At 38.6% G+C, this 11,947-nt stretch overlaps 1 protein-coding gene across 1 annotated transcript; it reads left to right on the forward strand.

The window, feature by feature from the left end:
* Positions 1 to 5,534: 5,534 nt before the first annotated feature.
* Positions 5,535 to 10,601, forward strand: LOC118280381 (uncharacterized). Its single transcript, XM_050701963.1, has 5 exons — positions 5,535 to 5,663; positions 6,877 to 6,971; positions 7,766 to 7,932; positions 9,071 to 9,237; positions 10,236 to 10,601. The coding sequence occupies exons 1-5, from the start codon at positions 5,608 to 5,610 to the stop codon at positions 10,537 to 10,539; spliced, it is 789 nt and encodes a 262-aa protein (XP_050557920.1). The 5' UTR covers positions 5,535 to 5,607; the 3' UTR covers positions 10,540 to 10,601.
* The last annotated feature ends 1,346 nt before the right edge of the window (positions 10,602 to 11,947 follow it).

Consider the following 11,947-nt stretch of genomic DNA (forward strand, 5'->3'; position numbering starts at 1 on the left):
ACGGACCTTGTGGAGTCTCGAGCAAATTTCCGTGCGTTTAGGCGTTTTTGCCATACCTATTATTGGAAGCAAGTATAACAGCTCACGCATAGGACCCATTTAGTATTTTAGTTTTAAGTAAAATTTCCGTGGTGCTTGGCGACTGGGCTTCTCCCAGTTGTGCAGTCTCTTTTGAGCCTTTAGGCTTAAGTCATTCTGTCTCCTGCATTAAATTCACCGAGGGAAGTGGAAACTATCGTTTTCTTTTTCTTCTCCTCTAATAACATCTTCTGATTTGTTTCGTTGCGGGATCCAAGACAGTCATTAATTTCCCTGGGACGCGCCGACTTCAGTATTCCGGTGTTTTCATGTTTGTATCTACTGTAGATCTTGGCTTACAGGAGTTGCAGCGGTATGGGAAGTTGACCTAACTAAAGCCGTGGTGGGCTTGTCCCATTTAAAAAACAAGACCTAACCTGTAATCTTCAAAGACAACACTACTTCCCATTAAAGCCGTGGCATAAACTTTTAGAACACCTTATATAATAAATAAAATATAATATATTCTATATAATATAGCTACTGTTTTGATACTCTGTAAACATATATAAAATGTATAACTATATTATAATTGCAGTCCCTGGTCACATTATTAGACGCACTCACATTTTTTTAGTAGACAATTTTTTGAGGGGTCAAAATTATCCAATGACTTTTCCCGCCCTGGGCGAGAGGGAATGTCAGACCCTTACTGACTAAAAACCGCTCAAAAAGCAGGAGTAGAAACGGGGTGGTTTTTAGTCAGTAAGAGTCTACACTCCCTCTCGCCCCGCATAAGGAAGTCATTGGACTAATTTCCTCCCTTAAAATATGTAGCGTTTTTCGGGAGCATGCCGTTTACGCCCTGCTTAACACTCAAACGTAAAAGTATTGAACATAAACACAAATAAACTCATATAAAAATCACATATTGAACAAAATACAAGAGTGCGTCTAATAATGTGGCCAAAGACTGTTTATGTATTGAAAATTAAATGTACCGTATCTGTATTCCGTAGCCTTGCTACGGCGTAGCGCTACGACGCCCACCGTAGCGCTACGCACCGCTACGCAGCATGTTTTCTTAACTATACTCGATTTAATTGGACTGTTGGCGCGGTGGCTGGGCAACTGGCTGCCGTGCAACGTGTAGTGGGTTCGATTCCCACACGGAGCAACTTTTTGTGTGATCCACAAATTGTTGTTTCGGGTCTGGGTGTCATGTGTATGTGAACTTGTATGTTTGTAAACGCACCCACGACAAAGGAGAAAATCCTAGTGTGGGGCAACGTTTTAAAAAAATAATCTGAAAATAATTATGTGATGTATGTACCTACACTATTTCGGCATTTTCGAAAATTTCTCAGTAACAACGTAATTAGTGTACATTTTCATATTAAATACCAAAGAAATTCACATTTTGCAATGTATTAAAAATGTAGATTGTATAAAAAGGTTATTAAGGGAACCGACTGAAATGTTCTATACCGCCTCTTTGTTTTAACTCATGTATTAAATATCCCTGTAACCTTTCCCTAAGACTGAAAAATACTTAGCTAAAAACTGGACCAAAATCAGTTCAGCCAAACGTAAGAAAATCGCTCATAAACATACATACAGGTCTGAACTGAATACCTTCTTGTTTTGTAATCGGTTAATATTAAGGGCATAATGAAATATTATATCTATATAACGTGTAACAAAATACCCATATACATCAAGAAGCCCTGATGTATACAGGTTGAATAGAATCTCTACACAAAGTTTCAGCTTAAAATACGTTTAAAAAAAATTAGTACCAAATACTTGGTATCGCATGGTTCTTGATTTCAAATCATACAAACATGTCACAACACTACAGGGGTCACTCGCTAGTATTACCAAACATTTCTTCTGTCAATCTGATCGCCTAGTACCTGTCTACCTAATTTTGATTCGCGCGGCGGCGCGATTGGAAAAATTCATAACTTAGTACCATGAAAACATGACTTTAAAAAACCCTTCCCGTATCGTTTGTTATGTTATCTAGAAACCGTGCACTTGATATGTATATCCCCTTTTTGTTACACGTTGTATAAATTGTAGGAAGGTCAAAGTCAAAGTTAAAGCACTTATTTCAATTAATCCTAAATAAGGCACTTTTGAAACGTCAAATTGAATTGTCCGTCAGTCTGTCTGTCAGTGAAGCTAGGTGCTCGTTCCAAAGTGTAGCTTCGAATGGTGAAGAACCAGCAAAAAATTCCAACGCAACTCTTTAAAAAAAAAGAGTTGCGTTGTCTGATACATTATTTAATCATTTACCATTTGTATATTATATATGTAGAAACAATGTAACATCTAAGGGTCTCTTGAGGTCTTTCCTTCTCGGGGTTTACTCGGTGAAAATGGGCACCGCGTCCCGCGACCCGCAGGAAAAACAGATATATAATATTTTATTATGACCTTATTATAAATATATTGTAATCTCTCACAATTGGAGATCTCACAATTGGTTAGTTTCCTCAGTCAAAAATAAATTGTTTCGACTTTTCAATACAATAAAATATTCAAAAATAATCACACTTTCATGCGTCTACTTAATTTTTAATTTTTTATTGACAATTTTCTAGAAATAAGTCTGCTATTTGACGTAAAAATGTGATGACGTCATAATAGAGTATTTCATACGAAATTCATAGAAAATATATTTTTTGTCGTTTCGAAAAAAGTATTAAATTGACTAGTAGAAAACTAGCCTATATTTCAATGGATAATGGAGTACTGAGGCTCTAATTCTAAAATGTGATGATGTATAACTTTACTGATCTCCAATTTTATGTATTACATTTGTGTAAGCCATTATATGAAGATAACGGTTTCGATTCCCGCACGGAACAACTCTTTGTGTGATCCACAAATTGTTGTTTCGGGTCTGGGTGCCATGTGCATGTGAAATTGTATGTTTGTAAACGCACCCACGACATTGGAGAAAATCCTAGTGTGGGGCAACGTTTAAAAAAATAAAGATATATATATTTATTTTATAATCATACTTGTATTATATTTTTATACAATAAATAATTATGTAATATTTTTGCTTTTTTATTTTAACGCCCTGTTTTTTTTGTCTTTCTCATTGTGCACTGGTCGTTTAAAAAGTAATTGCCCATGGACACGACAAAAACGGGATGGGGTGCGCATTTGGACCAAATGCAATTAGCCCATTCAGATAAAACTCGATTGGGAAGATGGAACACGAGCAGACGTATCACCTGATGGGAAGCAATCGCCGCCCATGGACACTTGAAACACCAAATGCATTACAAGCGTTGCCGGCTTTTTGGGAGTTAGGAATTTAAGGGTTGTTGTTCGGGAATCGGGGATTGGGAAGACTGAAAAGTGTAATAATCACTTTGGGCCTGCGGTAACTTACTTGGCGATCCGAATACTCAAACGCTAGTCAATTTTAAGACGCTCTCAAAACTAGTTCTGTCTTTATCAATTCTTTATAAAATGATAGAGATAGCACGATATTTAAGTACAACTTAAAATTGAGTAGCTTTTTAGTATTCGGGCGTTAGTATATTATTCTTTAAATACATAATTCGTCTGATTTTATTGTAACTTTCGTGAGACATACTAAATTAATTATTATGTTATCAGCTTACTCACGTAGTCGAGTTCCTCGTCAAAACAATACGTGAGTAAGCCGATAACATAATTCGTCTCTTTAAATTCATTTCTATCATATAAAGATAAAATTTATGTTTATAAATTATATCTATATATATAAAACTCTTCCGTTACTGAGTGACTGACTGACTGACTGACTGACTGACAGACAACGCACAGTCAAAACTACTGGTCGTAGACAGCTGAAATTTGGAATGTAGGTTCCTTGGGATATGTAGGGGAGCACTAAGAAAGGATTTTTGGAAATTCAACCCCCAAGGGGGGGAAAAGGGGTAAAAACGTTTCTATGAAAAATCTTATTCCTTGGGTTTATAAACTTGAAACTTGGCATGAACACGTACATAGGCAAGTAAATATGTTTGACATTATAAGTTTTTTCAAACTACCCTCCAATCGTGATTTAGGGGGGCGATTGGGTGACTGATTTATTAACGCACAGCCGAAACCGCTCGGTATAGGAGTCTGAGATTTTGAACAGAGGTTCCTTTAGTAACATAAGTGAGCACTAAGAAGGGATTTTTGAAATGTCAACCCCCAAGGGGGAAAACGGGATAAACTGAGCCGGGGCTGCGGGAAAGTTCTAACGAGATACCGTGGCCCCGGAACGCAAAGGGCAACTGAAGGAACGAGGTGGGTTTTAGTCAGTAAAAGTCTGACACTCCCTTCCGTTCCACCCAGAGCGGGAGAGGTCATTTGATGATTTCCCATCCTTAAAAAAAAGACTTTGTATGACAACTTTCAGTCGTCTCTTTAACATACATAATAACATACATAATTATGTACATACATGCATAACATTAATAACATCACGCCTTTAAATCCCTATTTTGTGTTAACACTACCCATACAAACAGCTAAAAGGAAACAAGTGAAGAGACGAAATTTGTCCGCATCCATTTTCACCTAAATTCTTAACGTTAATGAGATTTACTTTTTATTATCAGGTCAACCTAATAGCCTCACATGTACGTATAACTTCGTAAGAATTTTCTTTCAACTCCTAACCGTTGAGGAGTTGTACCTTCCATCATCAGCTCATTCACATGGGATGATGACTATCAGACGCAAATACTTAAACAGATCTATGAAATTGTCAAAAACGTAATTGAAATGAAAAAAAGATTTCAGCCTGTGGAAGAAAAAGCCCTGTCGAGATCATTAAAAAACGCTATATATAACCGAATTACACGTGGGCGAAGCCGCGGGCGGAAAGCTAGTTCTTTATAAAAATATAAAGTGATTTTTTTCCTTTAGCAACGAAGTAATGAATTATTGATTTTTTACTGTCTACGTTGACGTTCTAGGGCGTTGATAACAAGTTGTAACGGTACATAGACAGACATACGTCTGGTGTTGCCTGGCGTCCGAATAAAGCCAGACATGGACACGCTTTTTGATGGCGTGTCCGGCCAAAATTAATAGTATTTGGATGATGTCTGGCTTTTGTTGGGTTTATGGTAAACATAAAAACGTTTGGTTTTTCATTCCTTTTTCTGTCCTATTGATAATAAGACGCGAATTCCTTAATCTTGTGGTGTGTGTGTCCGGCCTTTTTACTCACATGTCCCATGACTGAACGGTTGGCGCGTTGGCTGGGCAACTGGCTGCAATGCAACGTGTCGCAAGTTCGATTCCTGCACGGAACAACTCTTTTTGTGTGATCCACATATTGTTGTGCCGGGTCTTGTGTATGTGAAATTGTATGTTTGTAAACGCACCCACGACACAGGAGAAAATCCTAGGACAACGTTTTTCAAAAAAAAAGAATGTCCGGTCAAGTTGGCTGGCCTGTCCGGCTTTTAGGTTTAGCGACCTGGCAACCCTATATACGTCACAGCCGATACGCCAACTACATAATATATAGTCACTGAGTCACTGAATCATTGTTGCACTGTGCCTCACTCGAAGTACACTAATATGGCAGCAAATGCTAGAAGGACGCTGTCAGTTTTTACTGATAAATATTCTCGGCAGTAAGTGTTTTTTTTTACTAAATTTCTTAACTTAAATTTATGTTATTTACTCCTATTAAGCTAACGTGTTGTTGAAATTAACACTTGTTCTATGCGTTTGCTCTTTATATGAGTTATCTCTTATATAAAAATAATTCAGGTTTTCCTTCCTGACGCTATAACAACAGAACGCACGAACCGATTTCCACGGTTTTGCATTCGTTGGAAAGGTCTCGGGCTCCGTGAGGTTTATAGCAAAGAAAATTTGGGAAAAAAATTTACGCGAACTCCGTTTCGCCACCAATGTAAACCACGGCCTCACTGAAAACCGACGTGAAACAACCACATTGTGTTTCGTTGTGTGAGTGTGGTTACCGCAGACCCAACAACCCTTAAATTCCTAACCCCAAGAGCCGTAAAAAACGATGTTAAAAGTATTAAGTACTGTTTTTATCTTTTGTCAAGGCCAAATAATATGAATTATTGAAAAAAGATAATGATAAATAAATGATAAACGATATTTATTTTTGCAAATAGCTTACAATGTAACTCTTTTACATGTCAATCTTTAAAATAACTATATGAAGCCAGCATATCCTATCGGACTACTCTAAACAAACTCAGAGGTCACTTTCACTAGTCTCACTAGTCTCTTTTAAAGTCCAGACAAAATCAATTTAAGATATCGGAGAACCGTGCAAGTGTCAAGTGGCTTCAATGTTCCAGTGTTTTCATGGTTGTATCTACTGTAGATCCTTGCTTACAGGAGTTGCAGCAGTGTGGGAGGTTGCGGCGGGCTTGTCTCATTAAAAAAATATGTCAGTAATGTCACGCCTTTTATCCCCGATGGGGTAGGCAGAGGTGGACATTACGGCACGTAATGTCGCTATTGACTAATGATTTCAATTGACAATTGGCTAAGGACGTAATGACTGCCTCGTTGGTCGAGTGTTCGCAAGTGCGACTGCCGGACAACGTGTCGCGGGTTCGATTCCCGGGCATAGTATTTACTACTGGGCTTTTTTTTTGGTTTTCGAAAAATTTTCAGTAATAACACGGAGTTAGGAATTGTGCCCAGTATATGGCAACAGGCTCACCTCCTGTAAAAAGTGGATATACATCGTATCTATAGCGGCATTACATGTCGTAATGAGTACAAACCTCTACCTACCCCTTCGGGGATAAAAGGCGTGACGTTGCATATAAAAAAAACATGTTATTTGATTTATTTCAGATTCAACATTCAACATTTGAGGGAGGAAGACATCAATGCCGCTTTTCAAGTAATTTTTGCTGTAATTTTAGACGATGATATTATCAAGGCATTAGGTAAATTAACACAATATGTTCATGTAAATATTTCTGTTTTAAAAATTAGTTCGTATTTTCGCCAATAGATGGCGTTGTTAGTTGAGCGCCGATTTCTGAATCGCGGTGTTAAGATTCTCCGGCGTTTAACTAGGTCAAAATTGTAAAAGTTTTTTTTTGTGTGAGCTGCAAGTACTGTGATTATTGTATTATACGCGCTTAATATATAGTCCAGTGTTTGATTGACCATCCTCTCCTAGTCGACCTTCGTTCACACTAAAGCTAGATAAATAAGGTAGGGTTCAAGATATTAGTTGGTCTTAAAAAATATTAGACACATTTTTATTAGGTCACCTCAATTACCCCCCATCCCAATCGTCGTTTTCCCATTCCCTAACAACCGTTAAATTCCTAACCTCCCAAAGACCGGCACCCACTTGTAACGTCTCTGGCGTTTCAAGTGTAACGCCTCTGGCGTTTCAAGTGTAACGCCTCTGGCGTTTCAAGTGTAACGCCTCTGGCGTTTCAAGTGTCCATGGGTGGGGCGATTGCTTATCATCAGGTAATACATCTGCTGATTTACCGGCTTATTCCATAAAAAAACCATGTAATCGTACCAGTACTATAGTAGTTACAATACAGTCCCTGGGACGCACCGGACTTCAATGTTCCGGTGTTTTCATGTTGATATCTACTGCAGATCCTGGTGCACAGGAGTTGCAGCGGTAAGGGAGGTTGTGGCGGGCTTGTCCCAAAAAAAAAGTAGTTACGATATGATTTCTTTCTTTCTTTCCTAACGTAACTCTATCATACAGGTTTCAGCTCGGACGAGGCGTCAATGCAGTCTCTAGAATCCTTCATACGCGAACATGTGAACACGCACCTCACAGTTGGCTGTTTCACAAGCGAGACGGATGAACTAATTGGAGTCGATGTTTTATATGTACGGAGCTCGAACGATAATCTTAGAAACTACGGCCCTGTAAGTGGTTCAAGTTATTATATTTCTTTTTTATTCCAAAAAACGTTGCCCTACATTAGGCTTTCCTCCTGTGTCGTGTGTGCGTTTACAAACATACTAGTTCATATGCATATGACATCCAGACCCGGAACAACAACCAGTTGCCCAGCCACCGTACCAACCGTGCAGTCACGTATGATTTTTGACCTCTCCCTCGTCCTTGTCACAATTGTGAGACTTCTCCCTCCTTAGTGTGACGTCACATTTTATAATTTTATCTATCTTCATCTAAATTTTTTTTACGTACTTTTTCGATAATATCTAGTTCCAAGTTCGTGTTTTAACAGTTAGATTATAATATTTGGATTGAGACGTCACGAAATTTAAAACCCTTCCCGCCCCCTTGTCACATAACGTCACACTTCATCGACCCCCTTCCCCCTAAACGTATAACGATTACGAATTACGATGGTAGATGAATGTTACTATTGCATGATTACGTGCGATGGCCAAGTCGATCTATTTTATTTAAAACGTAAAATAAATGTAATATTGATATGATAACAATTTACATAATAACTTAATACAGAAGGTATCTTTAATCCTAAATAGTAGGCACTAAACAAAATAACCTACCTACTTGGTATTACAAGGATCTCACAACTTTTTAACAGTAGAAATGCGAGACTTGGACTTTTTTACAGGATGTTTTTGATTAGTTTCCTTCTTCGACAAACTTTGAGAGATTTTTTTTTTGAGGCGCACTTTGAGAGATTTTTTTTTTTTTTTTTGAGGGGGGACAATCATCCAATGGCTTCTCTCGCCAGGGCGAGGTGAGAGGGAGTGTCAGACTCTTACTGACTAAAAACCACTACGTTCCTACTCCTGCTTGTCGAGCCGGAGCCCCGGTAACCCGCTAGGTAGTCCGCAGCTACGGATTAGGCATCAAACCTACTGGGCCACATCTGTGGTGGCCTAATGACTCTTTGAGGCGCACGCTGAACGCGATGGGTTTAATTCTGGTCGGGCGGCGAGTTACCCTTGCTCGCCGTCGGCAGGCCCGCCGTTAGGTGGCCGGAGATCATAGCGCGATCCCTACGCCCTAGAAGGCGCGCTAGAAATGTAATTTTGCTAATATTTACTTTGATACATATTTCAGGAGTACGGAGAAAGCTTCTGTAACTACATGAAGTATCTGAAATATATGGAGAGACGGCAGCGATACAATTTTGCTGTGAAATTTATTAAGTTCCTCACTTCACTTGGTTTGTTCATATTGCCGGAGTATCAAAATTCTGATATAGAAAAACGTATGTTGCCTATTCGGTAAGTCGACCCGCGGTTTATTTATTTAGTCCAAAAAAGCATGTATAATTTTACAGCTTAAGCTAATACATTATACAGTTACACGCTTTGCCTAAATATTAGTTTTACATTGTTCTCACATAGTTAAAGCAATCGAAACAATGTAACCCTTAATTGTATTGTGAACCTGATTGAAAAAGAGTAACCTATGGAGTTTCTTGCTCGTTCTTCTCCATAGGAATCTACACTTTGGAACGAGCAAATAGAGCAACTAGAGGACTGACCGACAGACAGACGTTATTAATATTATTATATTTGCTTTAACGTTGACTTTTTTACTAGAGTTAAAGTGATATAAAAAATACAATAATTTTAATCACTTAAAACTAATTCATTAGCCATCCATCTTCTCACAAAAACTGTTTGTTTGTTTATTCATTTGGGTCAGTATTTTTATGGTATTGTGGCGACATATGACAAGTGACAGATGACAGAAGTCGTATATAGACTATCGACGAGCAAAACTAAAGGATGACGTTATAAATATCCTGCATCGCACATGAGAAGTTTACGTGCGAATAAATATGAATAGAAAATCCTCAGTCAGTCGGAGGATCCTCCGACCTGGCGAAGTGATCATGCCTGGCAGGCTTTCTGCCCAACTGTTGTTTGTTGGGATTTTCTATCGAGCGATCGTCGATCGATGGTGGAACGGATTAGTCGACGTCTATCGATAGTTTCTACTACACCAATCAATCGATAGTAGATAGATACTATATGTCGATGGTGGAATGGATTGGTCGATGTCGATCGATAGGTTTCCATCTGGAATATAAACAATCTACATACGTCGACCGATGCCATCGGCCGACAATCGATCGATTGGTTAGTCGACCGATATCCGTCGATCAAAGCTACCGCACCCATCGATTAATGTCGATCGATACCATCGATGGAGTATCGATCGATTGGTGTGATAACACCCTAATAGTGTCATAATGTTTTCTTTTAATTTCCAGAACAGGGGTGGCTTCAATGCAAGGCATAAGGGCAAACGGAGCTGCTCTGATTGGGAAAACGATGCAAAATTTAGCCCAGCGTTTGAGGTACAAACTATTAGAAGAAATCAAAGAATTTCGAGACTTGGAGTACCTCATCGGAGCTGCTATATTTCCTATTAAAATTTTTGGAAAAATTACTATTTTAAGAACATCATCGTCATCGTCATCCCCATCGTCATCGCCACCATCATCGCCACCATCATCACCACCAGCCCAAAAACGTCCACCGATGGTGACAGACCTCGCCATTGACGACGACTAGCAAGGCGATGATACAACCTCATCAAGATAAATTATTATAGTTATCGGCTTACTCACGTAACTGTTAGAAGTTTCAAACCATGCTAGAGGCTCACATTCATGATATATTCTATCATAAAAATATTATAAATTGTCGATTATTTCTAAATTTAATTTTATTTTTAACTGTTATCAAGATTATGATATTGTATTTAATTTTATTTTAACAATAAATATCTTTTATAATAATTCTAATGTTTAATTATTCCTTAATTTGACTTGTATTGCATATGTTATTTGATATACTTATTTTTTTTTAAATGATTAAAAATTACTCATTGTTTTATTCGAGTTCTGTGCGTCAAACATGCTGTCAATTACTGTACCAAACATCATACTCCGGTTCACGCATGCTTTCTTGATCTTTCGAGGCCTTTGACCTGGTTTCCTATGATATCCCATGGGAAAAGATTCTAAACACTAGTCTACCACCGGAACTCATTAACATCTGTAAGTACTGGTACGGTAATCAGGTCAATGGCGTGCGGTGGTCGGGAAGCATGTCGCAATTGTACAGGTCGATCACTGAGCAGTGCGAGAGGGACGGAGCTATGTAGGTTGTATAGCTCCGTCCTTCTCGCACTGCTCAATGATCGACCATTCTGACACAATTGTAATAGCAGACTAAGGCCCCAGGTTGGAGTGTGGGGTGAGGCAGGGGGGATTGTCCTCTCCAACCCTATTCAACCTGTATATGAACGATTTAATTGTGGCACTCAGTAGCACACGGGTAGGTTGCCACATAGATGGAATTAGTGTAAATAATCATAAGCTATGCTGATGACATGGTGCTATGGAATGCATCGGTATGTGGTATTAAGAAACTTGCCATTTGTGAGGCATATGCCAAGCGACATGGTTTAAAATACAATCCACTCAAAAGTGAGGTCATGGTTTTTGAAACCAGAGGAAATAGTACAGATAACAGCCTTACGTAGGGTGTCTAAATTCAAATATCTAGAACACATGCTTACCTCTGACCTCAAAGACAATGAGGACATCGAGAGAGAACGGAGGGCGCTGGCGGTGCGGGCGAACATGGTGGCCCGCAGGTTTGCACGGTGTTCGACAGAAGTAAAAAATACACTTTTTAGATCTTACTGTACGTCATTCTACACGTGCAGCCTGTGGGCTGACTATACCCAAAAGTCGTTCGGTGCTCTCCAGAGTTCAATTTAATAATGCGTTCAGGGTGCTGATGGGGCTTTTTTTTTTATTTTTATTTATTTTATTTTATTTTTTTATTTAAACCTTTATAATCAGGCAACTATGGCCCATAGATATATACCTTAAACTAACATATATACGTCATATACAAAAACTTGTTAGTCAATAAAACTTAAAACTATGTTAGTATCACTTCCTATGCA

This window comes from Spodoptera frugiperda, chromosome 21 (assembly GCF_023101765.2).
Source record: "Spodoptera frugiperda isolate SF20-4 chromosome 21, AGI-APGP_CSIRO_Sfru_2.0, whole genome shotgun sequence".
Classification (NCBI taxonomy): domain Eukaryota; kingdom Metazoa; phylum Arthropoda; class Insecta; order Lepidoptera; family Noctuidae; genus Spodoptera; species Spodoptera frugiperda.